The 13,040-nt window shown below is 39.6% G+C and overlaps 1 protein-coding gene across 1 annotated transcript in view; it reads right to left on the bottom strand.

Annotated features, from left to right (window-relative positions):
• The window catches only part of LOC111749206 (rho GTPase-activating protein 20-like), a 98,435-nt gene extending 91,337 nt beyond the window's left edge, over positions 1 to 7,098 (bottom strand). Inside the window, exons 1-2 of the mRNA XM_064286265.1 lie at positions 7,020 to 7,098; positions 1,817 to 2,012 (exon numbers count right to left, since the gene is read on the bottom strand). Coding sequence (XP_064142335.1) covers positions 1,817 to 2,012; positions 7,020 to 7,098 — 275 coding nt within the window. The remainder of the gene's footprint in view (positions 1 to 1,816; positions 2,013 to 7,019) is intronic.
• Positions 7,099 to 13,040: the final 5,942 nt, after the last annotated feature.

Raw genomic sequence — 13,040 nt, 5'->3', positions numbered from 1 at the left:
GGTTGTAACCATGTGGAATCTGTACAAGCCCTTGGGTGTGGACCTCCCTTCAAGCCAAGGCCTGGACACAGAGTCTTTTCCTTTCTTTTTACTTCTAAAGAGAACACCAATCCACAGTTATATCTGTAGGCAACTTCTCTCATTCATAATGCATTCTAAGACATTTATATCTTTATCATTGCCTCTGTTTTTTGTTTGCTTGTTTTTTGGTAGCTGACTTCGATGGCAGCAGAGGGGTGGCAGGGGGGACTTGTCATTAATTTTTTAGTTTATTAAGCATTCTGTTCTATTTCTTACTAGATACAAAACAGATGGGAATTAGTCTTTTACTTAAGCCAAAGGAAAGGTTGATTTCAATGGTGAGAGACAAAGTCCATGGTTATGATTGTTCTATGAAATCCAAAAGAAAGGAAGAACGGTGGCCACAGAACCACAGGGTAAAAGCCTGTGCTTTCAAATAGTTCTGTTTCAAAAGTGCATTCCAGTAATTACTAACATGGTGCCCTGGGGGAGGCCACTAGACCTCTGAGTATAAAGGTATTCTGAAAAATAAGGAAAACAAGCTCATCTCCCAGGGTGGTTGTAAGGGTGAGACAAGCTTAGGTATATAAAGTCTTTACCATAATACCTGACACATAATAAGCCCTTGATAAATCCTACCTGTTATTATTGTCATTTGCATTAAATATAGCAGTTGACAAAATTAGTACTTAATCTTACATATTTTATCCATGGCAGGCCTTAAATGGGAGCCAAGGTAAAGGCAAAAGAAAAGAGTTTTATTTTTCCGTAGTGACTAAATACCTTCCTCATGAGATTTTCTATGCTGAATCATTCTTTCACTTTCACGATATTTCATAATGAAAATGGAGATGGAACAGATAAACAGATGACCAGGTTAGTCAATTCCTTCCACCACCACTCCCCCTCCTCGCCTTCATATGTTTCTTGAGCAATCAGCATGTTCTAATGTGGGTATAAATTGCGTTGGTGTAAAAGTGTACCCAGTTGGCTCTATCTCCAACATACATTCAAAATTTGTCTGCTTCTCTTTCATTTTCACTTCCGCTCCCAAGATGCAGCCCTCTTTTTCATTCATCAGGACTACTGCCTCCCCTAACTAGTCTCCCTACCCTCCAATCCATTATCTACCAACATCCAGAGTAAAATGCTAAAAATATAAGCCAGATATGGTCACTCTACTAGAATAAATTCCAAACTCCTCACCAAAGGTTACTGAGATCCTGTGTGACCAGATCCTTACCTAATTCTCAAGTGTCATAACAGAGGTCACACCCCCATGTGTCAGACTCCAGTCATATAGGCTTTCCTTGAGCCTTCCCTGAAAAGGGAGAAGCCACACCCACTGTAGGGTCTGCCATTCCTTCATGCTAGATGGCTAGCTGCCAAATCTAGGAGTGGTAACTGCTTCCCGAACCACAGGTAGGGATTTAAATGCTGCCACCAGATACCTTTCCGATGACCCCTTTTCTAACATGTCCTATCTTCTTCTTCAAATGCCACCCAACATATCTTCTTCCCAGGAGCACTAATCACAAACTGTGTTTCTCTCCTCTATTTTTATTATCTCTCTGTAAGGTTCAAAGAAGAGGGACGTTCCTGTCATATTCTTCACTGTATTCTCTCCACGGGCACCATACAGAGCAGGATCTTCATGCATATTTGTTGAGTAAATCAAAGATCAAAAGCCAAAAAAAAACATTGTATTTGCTTATAGTAAGGGCTATTAAAATGCAATTTGTTAGTGAGAATGCAATTCTAACGATAATCAGAAGAGTGACTAGAATACACTTACTTGGAATTAGACACAAGCAACAAATCACTGAAGAGGAAGAGGTGTCGCTTCTGCCTTCTCCAGCCTCTTTTGAATTCCACAGGGCCATGAATCAGCAGGGTACGATTGGGGCCCTCAGATAATGTAGTTGTCTCACTGTGGGTGTCCACCTCAGTGGAACGACTTTTCCTGCAACACACCACAAACCACAGAATAGCTAGTCAATGCTCAAATGTACGCTAGAGTTTTATTCCAAAGGTTGTGGATGACACAATTCCTAGAAATTACAATCTCAATCCCCAAAATAGGGCTCCCCAATTCAAGTTTAGGAATCATTGGGTTATAGTTTTTAAAGCTACTGGAAAAGATGAGGTCACTTAGAAAGTTGGTGTAGATGGAGAGCATATTTAAGGAAAGAGCCCTGAGGGGTGGCAACTCAGAGAGGTGGGAAAAAGGAGAAACATCAAAGCAGATCATGAACTCTCAGTGAAGAGGAAAACTAAGAGGTCAAGGGTAGATACTACTACAGGAAGTGTGCGAACAGCCATGTCAAAGGCTGCAGAAGGCCAAGGCAGATGGTTACTCACAATCGGATTTAGTAACCTGAAGGTCACTGGGGACCCTGACAAGAACAATGTTGGTAGAATAATGGGAGGAAAGTTTGTTTGCAGGACTGTGGAAGGCAGAATGCCCCTCTGCCCCAAATCCTAAACTTGGAACCTATGAATATGTCACATAGTAAAAGAGACGTTGAAAATGTAATTAAGGTTATGAACTTCAAAATAGGGAGATTATCCTGAAATATCCTGGTGGGTCCAATCTAATCGCATGAATGCTTAAAAACAGAGAGCTTTTTCCAGCTGGATTTAGAGAGATGGCACAGAAAGAAGTTAGAGAGATTTGAAGTGTGAGTGAGATTCGACACTCATTGCTGTAATGAACCACATTTGAAACAGGAATGTAGTAGTCAAAAGTCAGCCCTGGTTGACAGCCAGCAGGAAAAGAGTCACATCAGTATTATCACCTCAAGGGACTGAACTTGACCAAAAACTTGAAAGAGTTTGGAAGCAGAATTTTCACAAGGGCCTGCAGACACCTTGATCAACCTTGTGAGACCCTAAGCAGAGGATCCAGCCAATCCACCGGGACTTTCTGACATAGAAAAACTATGAGGTAATAAATTTCTGTTGTTTTAAGCCACTTAGTTTGTGGTCATTTGTTATAGCTACAATAAAAAAATTCATATAGATTTTGGCACCTGCAAGTGGGTGCTGCTGTAACAAAATATTTAAAAATGTAGAGGTAGCTTTGGAATTGGCAGTACATGGAAGCTGGGAGAATTTTGAGGAGTATGATAGAAAAAGCCTAGATTCCCTTGAACAGACTGTGATAGAAATACAGATGTTAAAAATTCTGCTGGTGAGAGCTCAGAAAGGGTGAGAAGCATTGTAGAGAAAACCTGTGTTGACTTGGAGAACACCTGAATCATTTATAAACAGACTACTGGTAGAAATATGGACTTTAAAGGCACTGCTGGAGAGGTTCTAAAAAGCATTGAGGAACATGTTCTTGAAAACTGGAGGAAGGGAGATTCTTGTTATATACAGGCAGAGAGCTTAATGGAATTGTGCTCTGTAGTTATGTGGAAAGTAGAACTTAAAAATGATGAGCTTGGATATTTAGGTGAGGAGATTTCCAAGCAAATTGTTGAAGGTCAGTCCTGGTTTCTTCTCTCTGCTTATAGTAAAGTGTGAGAAAAGAAAGATAAACTGAGAAAACTATTAAACAAAAAAGAACCATAACCTGATGATTTGGGAAATTCTCAGCCTATTCTGATGGCAAAAGATGCTAAAATTAAGAGATTGATTTTAAAAGTGTGGCATAGATAAAAAGCTGAGCATGTGATTGTAAGATGTTTTGCTAAAACATTAGAAAGATGAAAAGATGAGAGTGTTCAGTCATACAAAAGCCTCTTTGAAGAGATTAAGGGTATGACTCACAGATCTCTTCTAAGGGGCCTCTAAGAAGCTTCTGGGCATTGTCCATCAGCCATCTCAGCAGATGCCAAAACCAGAAAAGGAAGTATCTCAGAAAGATGGGTGGAGTCTAATGAAGTGATTGCCAGTGACATCCGTGGTAGACCCACAAAGTTCTTGAAAACTTTATATTAGCAGAAACAATGTGAGTTTAAAGTGAAAGGGACAGGAAGAGAACAGAATTAAAGAAGGCTGTTCGATCCCCAAATTCCCACTGGCAGAAAGCAGGCTGATAAAGCTGCCCAGCTGCCAACATCGCTATATTTCATGAAAAAAGAAGAATCACACAGAAAGCAACGCCAAAAGCTTGGGGTTAGAACCAAGTACCCGGAGGTAGGAGCTGTGAGCCACAGAGAGCTATCCTTGGTGTATCTTTGGAAATACTCTTTTCAACTTAATAATATAATACATATTATATCTTGCATACTCAATATATGTAAATCGTCACTTAACAATTTCAGATTACCAAGTCTTTATTTAATCTGGCAAATGTCAGTGACAGTAATAAGATAGAACATGTAAACTGGAATAAATGTTGTCAATTTAGAGGATTATAATGAAACTTAAGGGAGCCCTGGTGGTACAGTGGTGAAGTGATATGGCTGCTAACGAAAAGGCTGGCAGTTTCAATCCACCAGCAGCTCTCTGGAAACCCTACAGGGCAGTTCTACTCTGCCCTGTAGGGTTGCTATGGGTCGGAATGGGCTCGATGGCAATCGAGTTAATGAAACTTAAAGGAGCCCTCGTGGTGCAGTCGTTAAACTGAGCAACTGTTAACTGAAAGGCTGGTGGTTCGAAACCACCAGCAGCTCTGTGGAAGAAAGATGTTGCAGTCTGTTTCCATGGAGGTTTATGGCCTTGGAAGCCTTACGGGTTCACTAGGAGTTGGAATCAATTCAATGGCAGTGGGTTTGGTTTGTAATTAAAATTAATATGAAGTTTAAGAAATCAAAAGTATTTTTAAACTCTAAAGTTGTCCACTAATATTCGCTACTAGTTAATCTTGATTATAAAAAAGTAACCATTGACATGGTCTTAATAAAAAGCATCTACTATATTTTTTAAGGAAAAACTATAATCATATTTCCCTAATGTTTTTAAATCAACTTATAGCTTTGAAAAGTCTCATTCCATTCCATAAGCTACTATTGAATCTACAGAAGTTGCTCTGCTATACTCTGCGGAGAAGATTATGATGGATGTGAAGCTTTTATTCAAACAGCACTTAGAACTTACTTAAAAAAAAAAAAGTTTCTAACCCAACATAGATAAAATGATATGGATGTTTGTGAAGAAGAAATTTCAGTTTCGTTTTACGTTAACGTGAAAATTTAGATCATTGAGGATTAATTCCCATCTTTCCTAAATCAATATTTGATTTCTGGGAAAACTGATAAAGAACATCAAATAAAACTGGAAACACTAAAAAAAGTTTCTAAACATGAGACAGTATCAATAAAATGGTCTTAGATATGATTTGGCTGAGTTATAACCAAATAATATCTAAGAGTATCTGACCTTGATAGGAAAAACATCTAGGTTGAACAGACCATAAAAGCTTTCATAAATAGGGAAGACATTTTCATAGACCTACAGAAAAGGCTCTCCCATGGAGCCAAGAAATTGTCTCTCCTGAGAATGTAAAGCCTGTTCTTCTGTGCTCAGTAGCACTATATCTAATGAATATGAGTAGCTTTTCATGAAACCAGTGCTGAAGTTAAGAATTAGTTCATGTATTTCAGAGGAAACAAGACCCAACACTTCCTGTGATCCCAGTCTATTTTGAGGATTAAAAATCGTATATTAAAAGACTACCTTGTCCACTTAAGTCTTGAAAGACCACGTAGAAGCTTGGGGTGCTTTTGGATTGACGTAAACATCTTTTTTTTCTTCATCTCCTGGGAGTGAAAACCAGTCCAGTCCTCAGCACTGGGCAGAGTGCTTCAAACAAATCCATGAGCCTGAGGATTCCGGTGTTGCCACGATCACTTGTTGTTATGATTTCAAAGTTCTGAGGTTCAAACTGTAACTGACTAACTGACATATCTTTTCCCCTCAGTTTGAAATTAAAAAAAAATTAAACTGTCCTCACATGGTGTTGTAAGAAATGTATACAGTTTCCATGTACCTTTTACTCAGTTTCCACCAATGGTAATGAGATGGTTAATTTTACGTGTCAGCTTGGGTTACCTATGGTGTCCAGTTGTTTGGTCAAATGCCAGTCTAGATGTTGCTGTGAAGATATCTTGTAGATGTGATTAACATCTACGATCAGTAGACTTTAAGTAGAGATCCCATTTAATAACGGGAATGGGCCTCATCCAATCAGTTGAAGGCCTTAAGAGCAAAAGCTGAGGTTTCCTGGAGAAAAAGGAATTCTGTCTCAAGGCTGTAACATGGAAATCCTGCCCAAGTTTCCAGCTCACCAGACTGGCCAGATTTCAGAGTCAAGACTACAATATCAACCCCTTCCTGAGTCTCCAGCTTGCTGGCCTGTCCTACAGATGTTAGACTTGCCAGTCCCCACAATCGTGCGAGCCAATTCCAAAAATCAATCTCTCTCTCTCCCACGCCTACTGATTTTCTCTGGAGAACCCTGTAATGTCTTCTAGTGCTATACTACAATATCATAACCAGTATATTAGCATTGATATAGTCAAGATAAAGAACATTTCCCTCACCACGAGGATCCCTCATATTGTTCTTTTACATTCACACCAACTTCCTTCCCAATCCACTACCTCTTTAATCTGTAGCAACTACTAAGCTGTTCTCCATTTCTATAATTTGGTCATTTCAAGAATATTATATAAATGGAATCACACAGTATGTGACCTTTTTGGAATGTCTTTTTTCACTCATATTTCTCTGGAGATTCATCCAGGTTGTTGCAGTATCAATAATTTATTCCTATGTATGACTTTTTTTTTTTTTTTTATGACTTAGTGGTACTCAGTGGTATGGGTGTGTACCACGCTGTAACCATTCCTTCGCTGAAGGACATCTGGATTGTTTCTAGTGTTTGGCTGTAACAAATAAAGCTGCTATAAACATTTGTGTACAGGTTTTGGTGTGATAAATGCCCAGGTGTGGAATTGCTAGGCCGTAAGGTAGCTGCATGTTTAATTTTTTAAGAAACTGTCTAACTATTTCCCAGGGTGGCAATATCATTTCATATTCACCCCCACCCCCAGCAATATCTGAATAATCCAGCATCTCCACATCCACACCAGGATTTGGTGTTATCACTGTTTTTATTTTAGCCATTCTGAGAGGTGTGGAGCACTATCTCATTGTGGGTTTACTCTACATTTCCGTAATGGTTAATGATGTTGAACATCTTTTCATGTGTTTATTTGTATTTGTACTGTATCTTCTTAAGTTTCACGAAACTTACAGTATTCTGGTTAAAACACTTTAAATATAGTGTTCCCTTTCCAAGACTTAATCAACCATTTCACAGATGCTGCACAGATAGGCTAAGTATCTTGAAGTCAAATGATGTTAGGAATTCAAATTTAGGTGACTCTGGAGGGCACACAAGTCTCAGGGAAGTGAGGTACCTGAACCTCTTCTCATATGGTGTCTCCTTTCCTTGAGCCCTTGGAGGAGTGGTATTTGATCTTACTAATAAAGTTTGTGGTTTTCTTTGTAGTCTCCTATAATAGATATTTGAATACATATCTTTTAAGTACCTCAAGAAAAAGTCCATATCTCATTTATCATTTAATTCTCACAGGCTTTGGCATATTGGAGGAATGAAAAAGCATTTTATTGAAGTAAATGAGTGAACCAGTTTTTTGCCATGGATGGGGAAAAGAAAGGGATGACCGAAAATAGACTCTCTTTCATCTACTTCATTCATTCAAGAAACAGTATCCGAACCTGTATCAGGAAAAGGGCACTTGGTTAGGTCTAGGCAGCAAAGAACAAAAGGGACCCAGGCCCCACTCATGAAACCTAGATCTGAATACAGGAGACAGAAATTAACTAATCACATCAATAGCCTTGTATGTAACACCAGACTCTGAAAAATACTGCAAAGAAAAGGTAAAGAGAGAGATAAGAGATTACAAGTGGGACCCGTCACCTGACTTAGATTGTGCAAAGAGGGCAGACAAGGGGGGCTTATTCGAAGAACTCATTTAAATGATCTTTAAAGGATAATTCGAGATTAACTAGATGAACACACAGAGATAGATACTGAGGTATAGAGAGGTGAAGAAGTAGAGAGACAGAGGGAGAGAAGGAGGGAGAGAGAACAGTGTGTAGTGGGAGGGAATGTTCCATGCAAAGGGGATACAACATGTGCAGTTTCAGAGCCATGAGTTTGCTGGATTGGGGGTGGGGGGACACGCTAATAGAAGGCACAGGAAAGTGAGATAAACCTGAAGAGCTAAGTAGGGGCCAGGAATGCAGGTCCTTTTAGACCTTGTTAAGGCCTCTTGTCTTCAAACCAAACTAGCATACAAGTGGCATGTAGACAGTGGGCTCCAGAGGCTTGTAAAATATTTTAAAGCCATAGTGCTAGCCCGGGACACGCTGACTGTATTTAGCACCATGGAAGTGTATTAAGCAACACCTTCTGTCCACTCATCAAGCATCGTCAGGATTTAGTTATGGTAAAAAATGTAGGTAGAATTAACAAGCACTTCCCCCAATTTGCAGAATATTCACCAGGTGACTCTCACTCTCTGCCTCTCTTTCAGAGAGCTTAGAGGCCAAGAACTTCTTTCCTTCTACAACATAATCCTTGGTAACCAATTCTGGTCTGCATCAAAATGACGTGGGGGAGCTTTTTAGGCATCTGCCCACCCGGGTTCTGATCAATCAGATCTGGGGAATCTGTATTTTAAAACAGGCTTTGGGTGACACTGGTGTGTAACCAGGGCCGCGAATGACTGTTCTTTGGGTGCACATTGCAAAGACGTGGTGTTCTGATACCATCTCCTTTGTAGCAAAGGAAACAAGGGAAAGGAAGCCTTTTGTTACATTGAGGGGTCTTTCCTTAGTTTGGTAGTTACATGTAAAAGTTACCTTTACAATAGCTGCTTAATTTCTTCCAAAGTACCATTGGTATTTCTTTATTTCACGAAAACCTGCAAATGGAATGACAGTGATAGAGTCTGCTTTCTTTTAGTTCATTGAACACTGAACTTCCCACCCTAAATATCAAATAGAACAGAGGGTATGAGGTGACGCTATGCCAACCGTACCAACATCTAAGCACATCGCAAAAGAAAATTTTCCTTTCCTAATTCGATTTTTTCCTTCAATTTTTAATGTTTTGATTAAATGTTTACATAAGGAAGCAGGTTGTGAAGTGTCAAGTTCTCAAATCAAACCACCTGGTTTTGAATCCCTCCTCATTAGTTACTACCTATGTGACACTAGGCAAACCAGTTACACTTTCAACGCCTCAGTGTTCTCATGTGCAGAGGAGATTCATAGGGTTGCTATGAGAATTAAATCAGATAATACTAAAATAAACTTAGCATGGCTTTGACATAGCATTATGGATTGAATTGTATCCCATAAAATATGTGCTCAAATCCTAATCCCTGCCCCTAGGGATATGATCCAGTTTGGACATAGGGTTTTTCCATTGCTGTATTAATGAGGTCGTATCAAGAGTTAGGATGGATCCTAAACCTAATCACTTCTGAGTTATGAAAAGAGCAGAATAAAGACACGGACAGGGGAAGAGGAAAGCTGACGACAGAGAGAGATCATCTACAAATCCAGGCACACTGGGGATTGCTGGCAGCTACTAGAGGCTGAAATAGACAAGGAAAGACCTCTCCCTAGAGCCACACCCTGAATTTGGACTTCTAGCCTTCTGAACTGTGAGAAAATCAATTTGTGCTCTTTAAAGCAACCCATTGTGGTATGTCTCTTGTGGTATCACTAGGTATAAAAAAAAAAAAAAAATTTTTTTTTTTTTTAGGTATAAGACACTGTAATCCCTCAATATTTTAGTTATGCTTATATGAAGGAAGACTTTCTATTCAAAAATAGCAAACATTTCCATGAACTAAGAGAAGGGAGCGAAAACAGGTAGTAAAATTGGTTGAGCAACTATAAGTTGCCAGGCCCTTTGCGAGGTAGTTCAAGCATGTCCTCTTATTTCCTTACAGCAGCCTTGTGAGGTAAGCATCATTACCTCCATTTTTACAGATGAAAAAACTGAGGCTCATAAAGTTAAGTAGCTGAGAGCCATGTACCTAAATAGTGAATTTGATTATAAATTCACATAGTGTTTCAACAAAACAGCTCTTGGCACGCTTTCCTTCCCCAGCTGAACCCACTCTCCTTACACTCCAGGTCACATCCCACTGAGACAGGAAGGAGTAAAAGAGGACAACAGAACTGGCTTCTGCCCTGAAGTTCATGTTTTCTGGGTATTTTTTGTATGTGCTCATTCTGTCTTTTCTACCTCTGGAATACTAACTTTTGACTGCTTTAATTCATGTTATCTGGAATCTCCTGAAAGTTTTGCTAAACTTTGGGATCCCTCTGTTATTTCTTTTTCTTTTCTTAATTTTTTTATTGTGCATTAAGTGAAAGTTTATCATTTAAGTCAGACTCTCATACAAAAACTTACACACACATTGTTATATGACCCCTACTTGCTCTTCCTGAAACGTGACCACACACTCCTTCTCTCCATTCAGTATTTCCTGTGCCCATTCAACCCCCCCCGTCCTCCTCCGCCTTCTCATCTCACCTCCAGACAGGACCTGCCCAAACAGTCTCATGTGTCTACTTGAGCTAAGAAGCACACTCCTCACCAGTATCATTTTATGTCTTATAGTCCAGCCTAATCTTTGTCTGAAGAGTTGGTGTCAGGAATGGTTTTAGTTTTGGGCTAACAAAGAATCCGGAGGCCATGACCTCTGGGGTCCCTCCAGTCTCAGTCAGACCATCAAGTTTGGTCTTTTTACTAGACTTTGAGGTCTGCATCCCACTTTTCTCCTGCACCACCAGGGATTCTCTGTTGTGTTCCCTGTCAGGGCAGTCATTGCTGGTAGCCAGGCATCATCTAATTCTTCTGATCTCAGGCTGACGGAGTCTCTGGTTTATGTGGCCGTTTCTTTACCCCTTCTGTTATTTCTTAACAAGAGTAGTTCTGCCTCATTGGCTCTTACTGTGAGCCTCCTATTTTAATTTTTTCTTTTTTTAATCTTTTTTATATGGTTAACTGCTGCCCAGCTGGATCCAACTTTACCTGGCTACATAGGAATGAAGTCTGCGAAGAGTGATGACAATTAGTACTACCAGAATAAAGTATAATACATTATTAGTTAAAATATAGTGTTGAGGGAATAGGATGACAGTCATTCCCCTATTCCTCATGGTCACAGAGAAGAGTAGACTTCATTCCACTGACCTGGAGAGGACACACCTGGAAGAACTTGGAAGTAGAAGTTCTCTCTAAACTGGCCACAATCTTGCATTGAAGTGCCAAAAGCACAAGACACTAAATACAAGGATATGAGGAAACCGGAATATTTAAATTGTGTAAGAAGGCAATATTGACTTAAATGCCATTCTCTCATATAGTAGGTAATACATATGAGGAGACCCCCACAAGCACCACCACCAACACCCCTACCAACAACAAATACACACACACACACACACACACACATATATTAAACGTATGGAGACACAACTTGGACAATTTCTGCCCAGTGAATGTGGATTTAAAGGCTGCTAACTCTTGATACTGTTGCAGCTGATATGTCCTGCACAGGAATGAAAGCCAGATGTTCTAAGGTTCCTGCTTCCATTAGATACCACAAATCTTTCTGCACACGCTACCTGGCCGACAATGCTGTTGTTGTTTTTTGTTGCTGTCAAAGTGATTCTACCTCATGGCAACCCCCTGAGTGCAGAGCTGAACTACTCCATAGGGTTTTCAGGAGCAGATCACTAGACCTGTCTTCCAAGGCACTTCTGGATGGGTTCAAACCACCTACCTTTTAGTGTTAAAATAGATTATGCCATTCACTTAATTCTGGGATTGTAATTTTGCTGTGGTAACTTCCATAGTGGAGTTGTGGTTTTTTTGTATGATTTATTGACCCCTTAGAGAACTGAACTACGGAGAGATTTGAATTAATTTAACTTTGAAGAAGCTAAAGAAGCTACAGAAATTCCTGTGAAAAGACACCCCAGGATACAGCTGTGGCTACAGAAGCCCAGGAATCTGAGAGAGACTGGCGGAGACTGAGCCAATGGTATAAAATTGAGAATGAAGTAATTTGGACTTTAGTTTCTATGGGCTTTCATTTGTAAGAGGATTAAGAAGTTTGATAACGAGAAAAGTCTCAAAGTGTTCCTATTTGGTATAGTTTTATGTTGCTATAGTTTTTGCACTCATTACATAAAGTCTGCTGAGCTATTTTGGACAACATGACTGGACATAATTAGTCATAAGAAATCAGATAGGGAATGCATGTTCAGTTTAGGGTGCTGTATGGTGCCCTGTTCTGACTCATGTTGTTAGTCTTTTGTTGGGCAAAAAGTGAAATTCCTACCAGCAATTTCCAAAAGGACTTAAGTGTGGAAGGAAGCAGGGTTCAGGATAGGAACGCAGTAGCCCTTTGAGTATACATGTTTCCCTGCGGAGAGGGACAGCCAATCCTGCCTTCCTTCTGACTTGCTTGTTAAGCCCAGTGAGATAGGACATTGTTTTCAAACCTTCCTTCATATACATGCTGCCTTCACATCAGCCTGTCATTCATATGATGGCTGACCTAATGTTTTTCTTTAAATACTGAGTGTATTTTTAAAACAATATTCTTTTCATGATAAGCAATGTGTTAAGTGTGTTAGTTATACACATACAGATAAAAATACATAATTAGGTACTAAAAAAAAAAAAGCTTATCAACATACCACCTAATATGAACTCACATAATGAAATAAAAAAAAAATTTTTTTTAATACACACTGCAATATGCTAATAAAAAGCTGGCAAAGGTTCGGAGGGATGCTTGCTACTCCATGCTTTAGGTTTACATTCCAATCATGATGAAGGAAAACAGGATTCTTTCTCACTCTATCCCAAGCAAAAAAGAGAAAATGCCACAGCTCACGTCTCTCCAGGACTTCTAAGCTTCCAAGTACATCTGCCCTGGACAGTTCAGCATGCAGGCTTACACCCAGATAAAGGGTGGACAGAGGTGAAGACGAATAAGGTA

The sequence above is a fragment of the Loxodonta africana genome, chromosome 5 (genome assembly GCF_030014295.1).
Source record: "Loxodonta africana isolate mLoxAfr1 chromosome 5, mLoxAfr1.hap2, whole genome shotgun sequence".
NCBI lineage: Eukaryota > Metazoa > Chordata > Mammalia > Proboscidea > Elephantidae > Loxodonta > Loxodonta africana.
This window is presented reverse-complemented; position numbering and strand designations above follow the sequence as displayed.